Raw genomic sequence first — 11,626 nt, 5'->3', positions numbered from 1 at the left:
TTGTCCTTGACTAGAACTACTATATATCATGGTAGCCCTACAAACTACATTTCCTAAACTGTTCTGTTCTCCTAGTTTAAAAAAGAAAGACATCACCAAATGCCAGTCTGAGGGCATTCTAATCCATGGCTCCAAGGAAATAGGAGCCTAAAGATGCAGAGAGATGGTTAAGGCAGTTAGGCATAAAGATGCTTTTGAAAATCGTGCTGGGTACCAAAATCTCTTTGACAGCCTGGCCATAAAGTTTGGGTCAATCTGTATCCTCAAGGTCACTCCCTCTTCAAGAACAGGTTAATGCTGTTCATAAATGTGAGAGTGTCTGTTCATCCCATTACAAGAATGTTTTTGCAGTTCTCATTAGCCACTGTTAATTCTGTTTGATTTTTACATCTTATAGTAAATATAAATAGTTATATTTACTATAAGATTAATAATTTAAATCATAGTAAATAATTCTGAGAGGAACACTGTATGGATTGGGAGTAATGATTACAATCAAAATTTTTAAAATAACTCTTAAAGCCAACTCCTTCTATCAGATAAAGTGAAAAACAAACTCAACTGAAGAAAATTAAGTTTATTTATGTGAATTAGAAAAATGAACTGTTAGAATTTGTCAAAGGGTTAATTCTGTACAATTTACAATAGTATCTATATACAAATCTTATAATAAAATACAGTACATCACACTCTTCCTGAGTCACAGTGTGTTTCTCAGCTCTGTAGATGCTTTTCTTTTCTTGTCTAAATTTTAACAAGGAAATATTATGCTCATTTTGACAGTATTTGGTTTACTGAGCTAATACTGGCACAAAAGCAAAGAAAAAAAAAGGCAATCCATCAGAAAATACTTCATAGCCATTGTATTTCAATAATTAGAATTTTGTTCTATATTAAAATATGTTCCTTGATAAAAATTACAGTTTTGTACTTTTTAAGTCTGCTGTATTTTGACTCTCACTAGTTCTATGCCCTTGAAAAGATATGTATATTAGTGTGAGTTATGTATGGATACTTAATCATTTAAAGGTCATGAAACAGATGCATCTAGATAGATAGATGTCTGAATCAGAGGCACAGTGAACCCAAACTGCAATCCTGTTCAGAATATGTAAGTTTTAACTGTCTGGCTAGCATAACAAAGTTAAATTAAAAAAGTACATCCTGAAAAGTGAGGCATTACACCAAGCAATAAGGCACCAGTTGTGCAAAAACTTACACACGCGCTTTTTGCTGTAAGCACATAAGTTCCACTGCAAGTCACTGACAAACTGGGGCCTAAGTCAAAAGGCATTGTAAAGCTGCAATTTAACGGTGAGTGCTATATTGTTGTATCTTGGACAGCTCAATAGTTTATTAGCATTTAATTAAAGCAGTCCATATTATCTTAAATGCAGTTGGATATTAGAGCTCAACAATAATTTATCTTAAGAATTAGAAGGACATTTAATATATGCAGTATGTTAAAATAGTACTTAGGAAAGACTTTGAACAGCAAGTAAACTTATGCCCCAGTTAAATCCGAAATCAGTAGTCAGAGTAACTTTTGTTTTAAACAGGCATTGCCAAAAATAATTCAGTTTATTTAATGAAAGAGAATGGCTGGCCCCTGAATATACTTAAATCATATTTCTTGTCTGTATTGATATTAGAAATGCACAGTTCTCACAGATTTTATTGTATGAATGTAAATATATAGTTTATATTACCTTTGCTAAGTTTTATTGAGAGTGCTCAGATACATTTAAAAAGTCAATTATATTTAACAGAACGCAACTCTCTAAAGAATTTTGTTTTAAAAAAACCTCTCTGGATTTCAAATAAAAACTGAACTAAGACTGAAACCAACTCTTTCCGACTAGTGTAATTAGAAATCAAACAGGACTTTTTTTTGCAATGTTATCAAAGTGCTTACAATACTTCTGAGAAGTAAAATACTTCAGAGAAAGTTGGTCTTTAGTTGAATGCTTGAACTTTTCCCAGGATTCTTTGCATGTTTAGGTGTTGTCTTGACTTTGATGCTTTCCTGATTGCCTTTTACAGCTGATTCAAGCCTTGCTTTCATAGTTGGAGAGGAAGCCATTACTTTTTTAAAAACTGATGAGTATTGTGGCCCAATCTGCATCACGTGTTGCAAAGCAAACTCATGTAGATTTCTTGCTGAGTTTGTGGCAGACCCCAAAGCATTCTCATCCAAAAGAAAGGAAATAAGAAGGGGTAAGAGGCAGGTCACCAAACAAGCACCTATGAAAATTAAAAACAATGCTTCAATATACAATATAATAATTTTTCAACATTTTCAAATTCTAATGAGTAACTAAGCTCAAATAAAAAGAGTTAACATTTTTCTGTGACCGCACGGTTAATTAGTGTGCAACTAGTCATTAAATTTTGTTCAAAATTATAGTTGTGGGGGAATACATTTTATTTTAGTTGATTCCCCACAGCCACATAAGACATTAGAAGGGCATTTGGAATTTCAGGACTTACGATGAGCTTCCTCAGCCATGGCAACAAGAACAGTTACCACCTTTATTCCTTCCTGAATGACTTGCAGTTCAGCAGAACTCTCAGGTTTTGTTTTTTCTGTTTCCTGCAGTTTCCTCACAATAGATGTTGCCAAAGAATGAATGTAAGGGTATGAAACATCTCTGTTGGGAAACTGAAAGATGGAAAGTAGCAGCTGATAGCACTTAAGCTGTACCTAAACAGGAAAAGTTACAATTTCAATACTGAATGTAAACAAAGTAACACTTAAAACTCCAAGTCAGAAAGCCATGGAATGTACAACAATTTTAAAGCTTTTATAAGAAAAAAACCTTAACAGAAAATGTGCTAAAAAACTTTTAGCTTGAAATACTCCTCTAGCTAGAAAAGTACTTACTACAGGATCTTTTGAATCAAGTGCCATTTTAAACTTCTCAATACAACGCTTCTGAAGGCACTCTATGGTAGTAACTTCTGGGCTTGTAGACAAAATAAATACTGTAATGGCAGTAAGCAGGCTGATTTCATCAAGTTCTTGTTGAGATCCATCTACTAAAGATAAAACAGTCTCATAAATTCATACTCTAAAAGTAATATTTCAAATTCGAATGCTCTAAAATGATGTAAAAAGGGCTCATGAAGCATTTTTGATGTGGCATTTTCTATATAATGTCTGAATGGAATTATACAAAGGAGAAAGCATGTCAATCTTATAATAAGAACTTTTTTCTTTTGAATGTACTGATGCAACTGTTTTCAGAAGAATCTAAAATCACTGGCAATGGATCTGGACATGGCAACAAATGAAGACATACATAGGGATGGATTTCAAGAAGCAGGCTGCAACTTGATTAAATCTGACACAAGGAAAGGGCACTACACTACTTTGTTACCATACCTACATACCAGACATTTTACATAATTTAAGCGGGGCATGAAAGGTCTCCCACTAGAACGGGGAGGTAGAGTTTCCTTAGCCTACCTCTCAACTCGCTCTTCTGAGCCCTACTACCTAGCCCTCTGACACAGGTGACTGAAAAGAGGCTCTGTGCATGTGAGCATAAGGTCCATCACAAAATCCCAGATTTATTTACTTTGGGGAACTGTTCCTTTTCATCTCATTGGAAGCAGGCCGCAGATAGTGTCAAACTAATATCTTTGCTCATTACTATTACTAATTACTAAATTGTATTTAACTTAACTGTGCTCCCAGCCAGCCAGCCAGCCAACCAACCAACGTCCCCAGGCCTCTGCCAATTTGGTCCCTAATGCTATGTCTAGACTGCAGGCTTCTTTCGAAAGAGCCTCTTTCGAAAGATCACGTCTAGACTGCAGGCGGATCTTTTGATAGAGGAAATCCGCTTTTTCGAAAGAGAGCACCCAGCGAGTCTGGATGCTCTCTTTCGAAGACGGCCTCTTTACATTGAAGAACGCCTTCCTTCGAAAGAGGAACTTTCGAAGGAAGGAGTTCTTCCTCGTGAAACGAGGTTTACCGCCATCGAAAGAAAAGCCGCGTTCTTTCGAAATAATTTCGAAAGAACGCGGCTTAAGTCTGGACGCAGGGGAAGTTTTTTCGGGAAAAGGCTACTTTTCCCGAAAAAACCCCTGAGTCTGGACACGGCCTAAAGGAAGAATACATTTCTTCCTGATCTCAGGTGACTGGTCAGACCCAGAGCATTTGCAATGAACAACAACAAAGCCATCAATAGGGGGTGGGGAGAATGGGAGCTGGAATGTAGCAAAAAGCAGCACCACGTGCCCTGGGTTAGGGTTTAAATTACTGAAAGAGGAAGATGACTGACCAATCAACTCCCTTTCTCCCAGGCTGACCAATAAGTGGGTAAAAACTCTGTAAGGGGATGTATTGCCTCCCCACAGCAAATATTCATCCCGAGGCTTCCCTAATCCCCACTGGTTCCATCAAGTTTTCCACTTGTTGAGGCAGGTGCATGGAATTTGATTGAAGTTATTAATAGGAACTGCAAATGTAATGGTAAAATCTTAGAGAAATATGAAAACATTCCTCGCCATTGCTGGAATTTATATTTTACAGTGGACTGAAGGTTAACAGCATTAACTATTAAGCGAAATCAACTAAAATGAGTAATGAACAGGGTTTTTTATTATTTAAGATTAGGCTTTATGAAACTTAATCATATTACATAACTGAACTACAAAATTAATGGCTGAGGTAATACAGTATTTTTGATGTAATTGAATTTTAAAGCGTTTGATACTGCCTCACAAAATCTCACGGTCACAATTTACTCAAATTGGCTAGGAGAAGAATGCTGTCATACACATTGAGCAGTAAAAATCCATAAACATGCAGTGGGGTGTTGGATAACAATATCTCAAGTTGAAAAGTGGTGTCCCAGAAGTCAGTGTTAAGATTGTATTTAACATTTTCTTCAATCACTTGGAACACAGAGTAGCTGTTTGTTAGACATTTTCAGGTAATGCTGAACTGGGAGGTGTTGTGACATCAATGAAGAAAGGAAAACTGATACCAAAAGACTTACAGAAATGAGAAGCATGGTCAGAAAATAAAATAATAATAAGATTGAAAAAAATACAAGCTAATAATGTTTCAGAAATGTAAAAGGAATTAAAATATTCCAAACTATTCAAAGAGGATAAAAAACAAAACTGTCATGTTGAGCAAGACATAGCGAAGAGGTGATAAGCAGCAAGTTACACAGGAGTCTTCGGGGAAGCAATGGAAATGAAAAAATAAAAAGGACAGTATAATGTTAGGCTGCTTGCTCAGAAGCAAAACATCACAGAGCAGAGAGGGATAACAATCCCTCTCAATATTGCTCTGAGATAACTACTCTTGAAATATTGCACTCTACTGGAAATCCTCTTGTCAGTAATAAACTGCTAACTGAAGAGATTCTGGGCAGGGGCGGGGGAAAGCATCAGAGGGCCTCAGGAATTAAATTAATCTTTTTAAATAAAATGTCTGTATGTAGTCTAAGCGTGTAATTATCTACCACACCTGCAAGCCCATGTCTAGGCTGGGTAAACAGGTCACACCTAAGAAAAATTTAAAAAATGTGTTAGCACATTTTAAGGAACACATTTTAAAACATAGAGTCATAGAATATTAGAACTGGACGGGACCTCAAGAGGTCCTCAAGTCAGTCACCTGTCCCCACGGCAGGACCAAGGACCATCTAGATCAAGGGAGAAAAATCTTTTTTAGCTTGGGGGCTGCTTACACAGAGAAAAATCAGTCAGGGGGCCGCACACAAGTGAGAACAAAAACAACCCCTTGCCCCACTAAGGGCCTCTGACTGAGAAGGACAAAGATATTCTCCACATTTCCCTCATACACCAGAGCCTTGGAGGGCCCAGGCTAGTAGATTTTGTGTGCGCCAGCCCACAGAGAGATGAAAGCCGGGGGCTTCCAGGTCTTAGGTTCCCCACTTCCGATCTAGATCATTCTTGCTAGATGTCTGTCTAACCTGCTCTTAAATATTTCCAATGATGGAGATTCCACAATCTCCTTAGGCAACTTATTGAAGTGTTTAACCCCCCTGACAGATCGGAAGTTTTTCTTAATATCCAACCTAAACCTCACTTACTGCAATTCAAGCCCATTGCTTCTTGTCCTATCATCAGAGGCAAAAGGAACAATTTTTCTCCCTCCTCTCTGTAACACCCTTTTAGGTATTTGAAAGCTGTTACGTCTTCTCTGTCTTCTCTTTTACAAATTAAACAAACCCAGTTCTTTCAGTCTTCTCTCACAAGTCATGTTTTTTAGACCTTTAATCATTTTTGTTACACTTCTCTGGACCCTCTCCAATTTCTCCACATCTCTCTTGAAACATGGTGCCCAGAACTAGACGCAATACTCCAGTTGCCTGGTAATGAGGCCTAATCAGTGCAGAGAAGAGTGGAAGAATTACTTCATATATATTGCTCACAACACTCCTGATAACATAACCTATTTGCCTACTCCACTTCCTATATACATGGCCTTTTTACCAAATGCTCTCTCCAGATGGACATACAGGAGCTCTGGTAAGAAATCAATAAATGTGGTAATGGATGACACAATCACACCCTTCAAGTTCCTGTAGATAAAACTCAAGGCCAAAGAAAGTTAAGAGTTATTTAAAATGGTAACAAGATATAAATGATGAGATGAAATTAAAGAAAGAAAAATTAGGTTGAATATCATGGAAAGGTTTGCAATAATGAAATCTATTCTGCTGTGGAACAGTTTCACATAACAGATGGAAACTTTAGGGCTTGGAAAATTAGAAATGGCCAGGAAAAAACATGAGCAGTCACATACAGATACATGATATATATATTTGCAGTAACAGCTCAAGGAAGTAACGAATCAAGTTGCATGGTTTCAGCTCTATGAAATGTGTGTGCACGAAACAGAGCAACACTCCAGAGCAGGGGTGGCGAATCTTTGAGGTATTTCAAAATAAATCCATAGTGTAGACCAGGGCTTAAACATTAAGTTATATAAAAGAATAGTTCAGTTCTTCCATCATCTCAATCTTCTAGAGCTATTTGAATTTTATCTACACCAAGCAACTTTTCACTGTCCAATTCTCACTTTTGCTTACCTGGATCCCAACAGTCAAGAACTGTGACTAAAGCACTACGAAGAAGTTCAGTCCAAGCAGTTCTGCTCTTCTCTGCTCGAGCCATAGGAGAAGACAGTATGCCCTTAAGAGCTTGTAAAGATGCAGCAACTGTCAAAGGTAACTGGCCATCTGGCAATTTCACAGCAGTTTCTCTGAGGACTCCAATAATTAAGTACAGGATAGTAGGGAGTACTGAAACACTTCCTGTGAGACAAAACAAATGCTTGCTGTGTCACTGTATAAAGCAAAACACTTAGAGCATTTGTTATTTTCTAAATCACTTTTCTTCAATTCCCTTCTTCTATTGTATGTCTAAACACTTTTCATTTCTAAAAGTTGCCTACTTATTGTAAGTCTTGGGTTCAGAAAATGTATTTAAACAGCATGTGATTTTTAATGTCAAATGTAGAGGCAGATTGGCTACTGAAAGAAATGCTTAAATCCTTTTAAGTCAGAAAGTCATTTTTAGAGCCCTGTATGGATACAAAATTTGCAAATTAAACTCCAGAAGGAAATTCCACAAATAGTGCCTGAGCCTTAACAATGCCATATCTAAGGTCATTTCTCACATTCTGAAAGATGACAGTCACTGGATTGAAAGTAACAAAAGACAATTACTATCCAACATGAATCCTTACGATTGAACAGGAGAGTTGGTGACTGTTTCCAGAAGGAGTTCATCATCCTTTTGCATTGGCAGGATGGTGACCATGACACAAAGGGTCAACAGTGAAGGGCAATTTTCACAGCTCATAGATGTGAAATTCGTAAAGATACGAATAGCTGTATTCATAGTCTGTATAATACCATAGGCATGAATAATATTTTACAGAAATACAGTGACAGGGCTCAGTTTCAAGGGAATTATGATTTAAAATAGATCTAACCCAGCAACGATGAAGAAAGTTTGGTTACAGGAGCATGAAGGTAAAAAATAATGAAAGGCAATAAGACAAGATAGATACATATTAGTCTAATTACATTATTTTAAAAATAATCTAACAAGGCTTGGTGACTTAAAAATTAAGTCTGGCATGAAGTTCAGATAAGAGAAACACTACCTTCCTATTTTTTGTTTCTGTAATTTACAAGATTGGACAAACATAATATGACATTTCCCTTTGGAGCACATTTTTCAGACTATATTATAAATTATGGCTGCTAAGCAATTAAAATTAATAGCTATTAATCGCGCAATTAAAAAAAATTAATCTGATTAATCATGTGCGCTGCCCCTTTAAAATGCTGCGGCGGTGTTTCAAAGGGGCAGAGCAGCAGAAGCCCAGAGTCAGCTGGGGATTCTAGCTGACTCCGGCTCTATGCAGTGCTGCCTCTTGGGCGTCATGTTTCCAAAGGACAGTGACAGCGCTGCAGGAGCCCAGCATCAGCTAGAGACTCCAGCTGATCCCGGGCTCCCGTGGTCCTGCCCCTTTGAAACACTGCTGCTGCATTTCAAAGGGGCAGCTGCACTGAGCCTGGGGTCAGCTGAGGACTCCAGCTGATTCCAGGTTTCTGCAGCACTGCCCCTTTGAAACACTGCCGCAGCTGAGCTGGTCCCGGGCTGCCCATTTGAAATGCCGTGGTGGTATTCCCAAGGGACAGTGCTGCACGGAGCCCGGGATGAGCTGAAATGCCCAACTGGCCCGTGCAGCGCTGCCCCTTGGAAACACCAACCTGGCATTTCAAAGGGGCAACACAGTAGGAGCCTGGGATCAGCTGGAGTCCCCAGCTGATCTCAGGCTGCATCACGCTGCTCCTTTGAAATGCCAGGGCAGTGCTTCAAAGAGGCAGCGCTGCACAGAGCCCAGGGTCAGCTGGCAACTCCAGCTGATTCCAGGCTCCTACTGTGCTGCCCCTTTGAAACATCCTGGCAGCATTTCAAAGGGGCAGCGCCACAGAAACACCTGCGATTAATGTGTTTAAAAAATAAATGCATTATGTTCTGTGTTAATCGCAGGCGTTAACACATGTTAATTGTCAGCCCTATTATAAATTCCTAAACGGAGGGTCTATAAAGAAAGTATGCAATTATCATACATATTTCTATGTGAGATAAAACATGTCTGATTACTTTATAGAAGAAAGATAAAAGAAAAGTAGAGAAAACTACTTTATCCTCTCACAGTACTGCTCCTGTATCTATGAGCTTTCTTTAAACTTTGTAGTACAATAAAACAATTGAAAAATTGTCATAGGTAAATCTCCAAGACCTTGTCCCAGAATTTATCCAGCAAAGAAAGTTACGTAGTAATGATACATTATTCTAGCCTCCTCCTCCTCCTCGTTTCATTTTATCTTCCCTTGTAGCAAAATCACTTGCTGGTATCACATCCTACCTTCAGGGGAGCAGACTGCTGGAATGTCTGAGAGGATAACCAATGCTGCAGATATCAATCTACTTCCACTCTCTGACAACAACTGAGGTTTTCCAGCTTTAACTGCAGGGCTACCAGTTACTTGAGGGTTAAGCTGGGGGAGCTGCCTCACTAGAATGCAAACACATAATTCCAGTGTTGCAAAGACTAATGATTTTCCAGGTACCAGTCCTCCTGTGTCTTTGCCTTCTCCAAATTCTGGCAAGGTCTCCTTTTCTGAAGCACCATCATCAACTATAGTGAAAAGAAAATATAAGGAGGACATTAAGCATGTATTTTTTTGTTGACAAAATCTTTGTTGTAGCAGCAGGGAATAATTTTGCATTTCTGAAACTAGTACAGCACAGTGTTAACAGTTCTCTTAGAGGACAACTGTAGTTTGAAATGAATTTTATTGGGATGCACTCACCTCAACTGAAAGTGGTATTTGTCTAGCAAGAGAAAAGGACATCGTTCTATTAAGGGTCCTTTGGGTTACAAAGAAGGGGAAAGAGGGATGGACTTACTTAAGGAATGCCTAGGGAGCCTAGGAAGAGGCCAGATAAGCTGGGGGCATTGACTACCATGTACACAGGGGAGAGGAATGTTTTATATCCCTATGCAGTCCAGAAGGAACATTCACTCTCATCAGTCACCACAGCAGTTACATTGTCTGAAGATTCCATCCTCACTGAGCATATTCCAGCTCCTCAAAGCTCCTATGTGGGACCAAACTGTGCACATGCCCCCCAGAGAACGACAGAACATGCTCTACCCTAACGCTACAGAGGCAAGGCTGGGGTTCTCATGGAATTGCTAGCCCTGGTTGCTGTGAGCTGAGATGGGGCCAGGCAATGGAACTGAAAGCATGGAGCTTCTCTCCAGTGTGCTTTCAATTACCCTCTACTTGCATTCAGGTAGCATACAGAAGTAAGCCACCTGACTCAAGTGCAGTGGGGACAAGAGCTAGACCAGAGGGAAGGAATGGAGTAGATTGGGACAAAGTGCCTGATGAGAGTTGTACTGGAAGGGAGAGGAAGACAGACAAATTACCGCTACGAGTTGAGGGAGGGGATGTGGGAAAGGTTGAGCATGGGGATGAGAAGCTACTGGAGGAAGAGAGGCCATGACTGGCTGGATAAGGACACAGGGATATACTGGGGGGAGGAGGGAACTGGGGAACGAAATAGACTTGACAAGGAATTGTGGGAGACCCCTGGGAATGGTTAGGCAAGGGGACTAGCATAAAGAGTCAGGGAGTGGGGGAAATTGGGCCAAGAGCTACGTAAGTAGAGGGACAGACTAGATTGGGAGCCCAAGGAAGGGGACTGGAAGTCAGCAGAGGAAACAAGATTGGAGGGAGAGAAATTAGATCAATCAGTGTAAATAGGGCAATGCTGTGTCAGTGCAGACAATGCATTATTACATTGCCTGTTGTCTCTCATTCTTGTCAATGTCATGGCTCCATGCTGGAGCTATGAAATTGACATAAAAAGTGGTGCAGATGTGGGGGGCCCAGCAAGAGTCTGGCTGCCCCCCCCAGACTCTCTGCGCCCAGCTGAGCCTGCGCTGGTTGGTAATCAGCTGCACCCCAAACCCAGCGGCTGCCCAGGTTGCCTGCTTCCCACTGCCAGCTGGGCTTCTACCTAGAGGCTCCTGGCTTGCCATGAGGAGTCCAAATACTGCACAAATGCTCCCCACCAAAGCCTGGCTCCTGGGAGGGAGCTCTGTGCCTGGAGTCTGGGTGGCTCCCAAGCTCTCACTTGGTGACTTCTGACCACTTGGGCAGCTGCTTGGGAGCCTGGGGTGCAACCTGACTTGGAGCAGGGCGTTACACATGGAGCTGAGAGCCCAAGCTCTGAATCGCCTCCTCCACCCCTGCCCCTCTTAAGTTGATGGAAGAACTCTTGGTGAGGATGCACTCCACAAACAGAGACAGTGTAGTCTGGGCAAGAACCACTACAATAATTACATTTCTAGTGACTCAGGTCTTGTGTTTTGAATATTTCTGCTATTTGTTTTAAAAATGCTTTTTCTCCCTCTTTCCAAAGTGCCTTTGTTTACTTATACCTATACATTAAATTAACAGAAATATGATAGTATGAACACTTCTTCCATAGTTGAATTTACTAGATCTTCAACCTTATTCATCAACATAGGAGAGAAAAAGTA

At 39.9% G+C, this 11,626-nt stretch overlaps 1 protein-coding gene across 14 annotated transcripts in view; it reads right to left on the bottom strand.

Annotated features, from left to right (window-relative positions):
• Nucleotides 1-562: 562 nt before the first annotated feature.
• Nucleotides 563-11,626, bottom strand: part of HEATR5A (HEAT repeat containing 5A) — a 126,359-nt gene continuing 115,295 nt past the window's right edge. For 12 of the 14 annotated variants that reach the window (XM_075926962.1, XM_075926964.1, XM_075926967.1 and 9 more), the window contains 5 exons: nucleotides 9,437-9,709; nucleotides 7,080-7,304; nucleotides 2,885-3,039; nucleotides 2,491-2,704; nucleotides 563-2,244 (listed from right to left, as the gene is read on the bottom strand). In XM_075926962.1, coding sequence (XP_075783077.1) covers nucleotides 1,940-2,244; nucleotides 2,491-2,704; nucleotides 2,885-3,039; nucleotides 7,080-7,304; nucleotides 9,437-9,709 — 1,172 coding nt within the window. In that variant the 3' untranslated portion in view covers nucleotides 563-1,939. The remainder of the gene's footprint in view (nucleotides 2,245-2,490; nucleotides 2,705-2,884; nucleotides 3,040-7,079; nucleotides 7,305-9,436; nucleotides 9,710-11,626) is intronic. The other 2 variants (XM_006116364.4, XM_075926969.1) reach the window with 1 other exon arrangement.

The sequence above is a fragment of the Pelodiscus sinensis genome, chromosome 4 (assembly GCF_049634645.1).
Source record: "Pelodiscus sinensis isolate JC-2024 chromosome 4, ASM4963464v1, whole genome shotgun sequence".
Lineage (NCBI taxonomy): Eukaryota > Metazoa > Chordata > Testudines > Trionychidae > Pelodiscus > Pelodiscus sinensis.
Note: the sequence above shows the minus strand (reverse complement) of the source record. Positions and strands in the feature narration are given on the sequence as shown.